We start from the raw sequence: 6,000 nt of genomic DNA on the forward strand, positions 1-6,000 counted from the left end.
GTGTCTTATCAAATTGGGTATATGCTGTCAGTATAAGGGCTAACTGCTCCTGACATATTTGATGGCTCTTAATGTAGAGAAAAACTGTTCTTTTGATTTATTCTCATAGTAACAGCTCCATTTTTTTGTCTCTCTGTGTTAATTTTAGTCATTTATTTCCTACTCCTAAAGAAAGTATCTTTTTGTCTTAATGGTTGATAATTTTTAGCTAGAAGTAGCATGTATCCTCTCTTGTTTGGGTACTGACAGAGTTTGAAAACGCCATTATCTTTATAGCTAAAGAGACAGCTTGGTATTCTTGTTACACTTTAAAAGTAATAAGGTTTAGTTTGAATTTTAAGTTTTTAAGATAATTTGGGAAATGTGTACATAGCCAAGGATCTGGAGATGGGAGTTTTCTCAGAAATAGAGTAGCAGTGATGTCAGTTTCATCTGTGTGTTTTTTCCTGCCTGTGCCACTCATCTTTGCCCTGTAGAGACAAGTCCCTGTGAGTGTCAGTGTTTCTGGGATGTGGCCCTGGAGACAAGGAAGTGGACTCACAGAGCTGGCTAGTTTCTTATAGCAGCCATAGCTATTGCTCCTCATGCCATGGCAGCTGGGACGTAGCGCCCTTTGTCATTTTCTGTCCCATCCATCGTTTTTAATATGTGGAAGCAAGCTGCTTTTACAATTAAAAAAATAAATTTTTGACCCTAAATTTCCTTCTGATTGAACCACAGCTTTTAACCTGTAAAGTGAAACAGCTTCTTAATTATACAACCGAAAACAACATCCAGCTATCTCAGTTAAGATACAAAAAGTTTTAAACATTATTTAGTTCTTGTTTGGGTTCTTTTATTTCACACTCCCCCCATTTACTTCATTTTAACCATTTGTTGAATAGTTAAACTGAAATCAGAGTTTGGCCCCAAATGAGATCATGGAATTAGAAATAGGTCCTGGTGAAATTCTTAGCACTAAAGGATGCCCTCATAGAGTAGAAAAAGATTACTTAACAATGAGAGATGAAAAGAAAGTATTTTTCATAAAAGAGGGAAGAAACAGCTTGGAGGTATTCTAAAAGAATGGAAGCAAGGATGCTAAATTTTGACAAAATGACATTATTTTTATTTTTTACCTGAATACTTACTCAACAGTGTTAGCTACCAGAAGGATGCTTGACTAAAGAATTGGGGGACAGTGCTGTTTGGGGCTGATTTGCCTATCTCCTGAGATTTTACATTTGGTGATGGGAGCTCCTCTCTTTTCTCCTCTCGGGCATCCAACTTTCTTAGGTTTTTTTGGTATCTTTGTGATACTAGAAGGGAAGTTATATTCAGGTTGGCAATGTGTTCCTCCGGTTCAAAAACACCTTCAGTTCCTGGCACAGCAAATCCCTTAGGGGCTGGGCTGTATACATCTTATCAATGGAATGGGTCCTCATTTTCCCATTTGGTTTTATAGGACTCCAAGCTGCCCCAGAGGGTCTGGACCAGATCTCTTGAGATCTTTTGATAGAATCTGATACATATCTACATCTCTGGCTGGAGAAATATGTGCTCCATCTTTTAGTTCATCTTTTACCTGAATTAGTCTGCCATCCATCTACCCTCATAGTTCGTTTATCCATTCAGCCAGCAAGCGTTTGTAGGCCTGCACACAGACCTTCAGGTACAGTTAGTATCCCAGTTGCTGAAGTAGCTTACACAAGAGAAATAAGTCATTTCTTACAGCCTACTGGGAGATTCAAGATGCACATACATAAAAGTTAAGTAACATCATCAGGCAGTATGTGTTTATGTGTTAAATGTATGGTATAAATAATAATTATCATAGGAGGCAGTGACTTATCACATGTCTAATAAATTTATTTATTTTTTTTATAAATAACTGAATGAGAGCAATCACTATGAAATGCAGTGGTCAAAGGAAGGTTGGGGCTTGAGTTATATCTTGGAGGGTGGGTATGATTTGGATAGTTAAAGGGACCGTAGTTGAGAATGACTTGGAATAATCTAAAGTGCATGCGTCTGGCCTGGTTTGAGTGGGAAGTAGCAGGACAAGTGAGTTGGAGTAGGGTATAGAGTGCCTTGAAGGCTCACTTAAATGGTTCTGTTGACAGAAAGATTGGGTGTGGCTAACCGCAGAAGCCCTCTGATTTTATTGACTCCACCAAAGCTTCAGACTACATATTTGGTAAAACAAAGGACAGCTATGTTTTGAGCCTGCAAAAGACTAGATTTTTGTGTGCCCTGTATCTTACCGGTAAAGTACTTGAAATGGTGAAAAACCTCAAAGTTAGTGACTTTAAGCATGTTAAAAGCACTATTTATTGACTTTTGTGTTATGTAATTTAGAAACTCAGGATCGCAGGTGGCTGTAAATGTTAGAACGTGATCTAGAGGAAGCAAGTGGTGACTTTGGCCTTGCCTTCACTTGGGTGCATTCTGCCTTAGCTCTTAAAAAAGGGACCTTGGTGAAAGTAACCGAGAAGCACCTTGAAACACTGAATAAATCAGCTCAGCTAATCTAGGAGATTTGGGCTGTACTGGGAAATAATTTAACTGACCTTTTAGTCCAATGGAGTTTTCTGTAATGAAGGAAATGTTCTATATCTGTGCTATCCAATTTGGTAGTCATTAGCCATTCATGGCTACAGAGCACTTGAAGCGTGGTTATTATGACTGAGGGAGTGAATTTTAAACTTTTAATTAATTTTTAAAATTTTAATTAATCTATGTTTAAATAACCATTTGTGGCTAGTGGCTAGTCTTGGACAGTGCAGCTTTAGAATGTCGGTCAATATTAGTACGTAACATGCAAGGCTGTGGCAGGGGGTAAAATGAAATACGAAGGATTCAAAATGCCTCTCAGTGAGCCTGGAACACAGTGTGTACTCAGTAACTAGTCCCTTCTCTATGAACTTAAAATTTGGAAATGATAAAAAATGATATGTATATTCGAGGATAAGTATATCAATGTTGGTGAAGTACTTTGAAGAGCTACTGGTGATTACCCCAGATAGTGTCTTTTGGACCATGATGATTTCATGTTAACTTACTCCTCAGGGAATTAAGTGATCATGAGGGTAGGATCTGTTCTATTTGTTTAGGAGAATTTTGTTATCTGCAGGTTTCTCAGAGGGAAATTATGATCTGTATCTTCGCTCTGGCAAGTAACATGGGAAGCAGAATCTTTACCGTGTCTGATTTTTTTTCTTAGCTTGAAGGATGCCAATGATGTACCAATACAATGTGAAATCTCTCCTCTTATCTCCTATGCTGGAGAAGTAAGTTTGCTTTTTGCTTTTTTCCCTGTTCTTTTAGAATTAGGATTGTGATATTGTTTTATGTTGAAGTAGAGTTGTCCTTAGAGAAGATACATCATTTTCCAGTGGCCCTGCCCTGAGGGGCTCGTCCTGGGAATGAGAAACCTGCTCTTTGAGAGTTCCTGTTATGGCTTTTCATCTCTCCATTAGTTGCCATGACAGAATGTTTAATGTTTAGTTCATTTCACCTACACATTGAAATGCAATGGGCTTTTAAAAAATAAGCTTTGTTTTTTAGGTAAATCATCTGTCATTTTTTAGTGTGATGTAATTTTACCTTTCAGTGGGTCTGTTTTGTTATATGCTTAGTACTTTCACCTTTAAGACTGGGGGATGTAGGGACCCCTTTATTCTAATATGTAATTTTTTTTCTGGAGATCCTTGTCAGATTGTTCGGTTCTAGCATCAGAAACAGCCACCTTGCTTAGAATGTCAACTTGACTGAGTGATGATTATAAGGAAGAATGATTATCATCTTATTAACTTTAAAACTTTTATTATAGTCAGAATAACTTTCCCTCTTTTTGTTGTTTGTTTTATGCTTCCATAAATAGGTCACTAAGCCCAGTTTAAAAAGTATACTAAGTAGATTTTTTATTGACTTGTAAATTCTGTATCTCAACCCAACTTGGCATTCATGCTTTCTATCATTATTATAGCCATTAAGTCCAGCATTACATGACTATTGTCCACCAATTTTCTAACTGTGTTTCATTTCAACCCTTCTTTTAGGGACTAGAAAGTTATGTGGCAGATAAAGAATTCCATGCACCTTTAATCATTGATGAGAATGGAGTCCATGAGCTGGTGAAGAATGGTATATGAGCCAGATACCAAGTTCCACCACAATAAGAATAGCTTTTATTTTTGATAGACCGACTGTGAACCTATAGGACCTCTCCTGGAATACTCAGTTTTCAATATCCACAGGCTTTCATTTTAATTGTTGAACTCTTGTAACTACTACATATTCTCCAAGATCCAGATGACTGAACTTCAGAAAGTGTTTTTATGATTCTCAACTGATTGAAGGTCTTATTTATATTTTTCAATTGTATACTTTTTTTCCCAAGCTAAAGAAAACATTGGCCATCTAGGAAATTTCCTACAGCTTACGTATAGTCAGGGTGTTCAACATCACTTTACTTGGAGCTGGCAGCATTTGTTTTTGAAGTTGTACATAGTAATAATATGTCATTGTACATGTTGAAAGGTTTCTATGGTACTAAAATTTGTTTTATTTTATCAAAAATTAAATTTTTTTAAGAAAATGATTGGACAATAAAATGAACTTTTCTTCTTGTCTCTGGAGTGTCATTTGTACCTTGAGGGAATTATTCCATTGGGAAAATGTGACTCTTCGGAGAAACTTTGAGATAATGCAAAAAATCAAATTGATACCTCTTTGACTGCGATCTTCTAGTTTTTTTTTGAATATCTAATTTTGAACTTTATCCTCCTATCACTTTATAATAGTGGCCCTCAACCAGACATGGTTTTGCCCTCCTCCAAGGGATGTTTGGCAGTCTAGAGACATTTTTTGTTGTCATAACTGAGAGGGTGGGATAGTAGTACTGGCATCTAATGAATAGAGACCAGGAATATTGCTACCCATCCTGCAGTGCACAGGACAACCACCTATAAACAAGAATTATCTGGCCCAAACTGTAAAGGTTGAGAAACCTTGTATATCATTGGCTATTCTCTTTTGCTCAAATATTTGGTGGCACTTGGGATTTCAAAAGAATATAATTCCTGCATTTCCCCAGGTGAGTTAATCACTATTATTCCAGTTTTGTTCTATTGTTTTCAGCTAGAGGATTAAAAAGACAAAGGTGGTTTTTGGACTTCCCTGGTGATCCGGTGGCTAAGACTCCACGCTCCCAGTGCAGGGGGCCCAGGTTCAATCCCTGGTTAGGGAAGTAGATCCCACATGCGTGCTGCAAATAAGTGTGCTCATGCCGCAACTAAAGATCCGTATGCCACAGCTAAGACCCAGTGCAGCCAAATAAAAATTTTTTTTTAAAGATGCCATATTTAAAAAAAAAGACAAAGGTGGTTCTTTAAATATGGGCCATAGATCATTGGTTGTTAGTAAGGATTCTGTATGTCTAACGTAGTTTGCATAAAAATGTTGAGCTTTATAAATGCATTTTATATAGCTTTTAAGTACTGACCAAAAGCATAAAAATTGACATCTGGATAAATGAAAAATTCTAAAAATTATGTCTAAAGGAGAGATTAGTAAATTTTATTTTCCATTGATAAGTTGTCAGATGATAGAATGTCATGGGTGGGTCTTTTGTTTTTTATAAGTACAAAGTTTATAAGGATCACTTTTTTTTTTAAGACAGTATGATATTTATATCTATTTAAAATTTTTGTATGTGTGTGCTAAGGTTTAAATATTGTGTCTAGCATATTTTCTGTTTTATTTCAATAACAGCCCAATTTTGCTATTGTTATCTGTTCCATTTCTCAAAAGGAGGTGAGGTTTGAGTTCTTCATCAGAACAATCTCCAAAATGGATTGTGAGTACAGAACTGCCAAGTCTTTAGCATCTGAATGGTATGCTTCATTTCCTTTTTTCTGAACTTTCATCTGCTATTTCCTGTCTCCCTATCTTTAAGATCATACTAATAGTGTCAGGGAAGGGGAGCAGTGGCAGTATGGGGTTGTGGTAGTGGTTTTA

At 36.6% G+C, this 6,000-nt stretch overlaps 1 protein-coding gene across 9 annotated transcripts in view; it reads left to right on the forward strand.

The window, feature by feature from the left end:
* Positions 1 to 4,613, forward strand: part of UHMK1 (U2AF homology motif kinase 1) — a 111,595-nt gene extending 106,982 nt beyond the window's left edge. For all 9 annotated transcript variants that reach the window (XM_059037636.2, XM_059037641.2, XM_059037648.2 and 6 more), the window contains 2 exons: positions 3,203 to 3,269; positions 4,041 to 4,613. In XM_059037636.2, coding sequence (XP_058893619.1) covers positions 3,203 to 3,269; positions 4,041 to 4,133 — 160 coding nt within the window. In that variant the 3' untranslated portion in view covers positions 4,134 to 4,613. The remainder of the gene's footprint in view (positions 1 to 3,202; positions 3,270 to 4,040) is intronic.
* The last annotated feature ends 1,387 nt before the right edge of the window (positions 4,614 to 6,000 follow it).

The sequence above is a fragment of the Kogia breviceps genome, chromosome 1, assembly GCF_026419965.1.
Source record: "Kogia breviceps isolate mKogBre1 chromosome 1, mKogBre1 haplotype 1, whole genome shotgun sequence".
Taxonomy (NCBI): Eukaryota; Metazoa; Chordata; class Mammalia; order Artiodactyla; family Physeteridae; genus Kogia; species Kogia breviceps.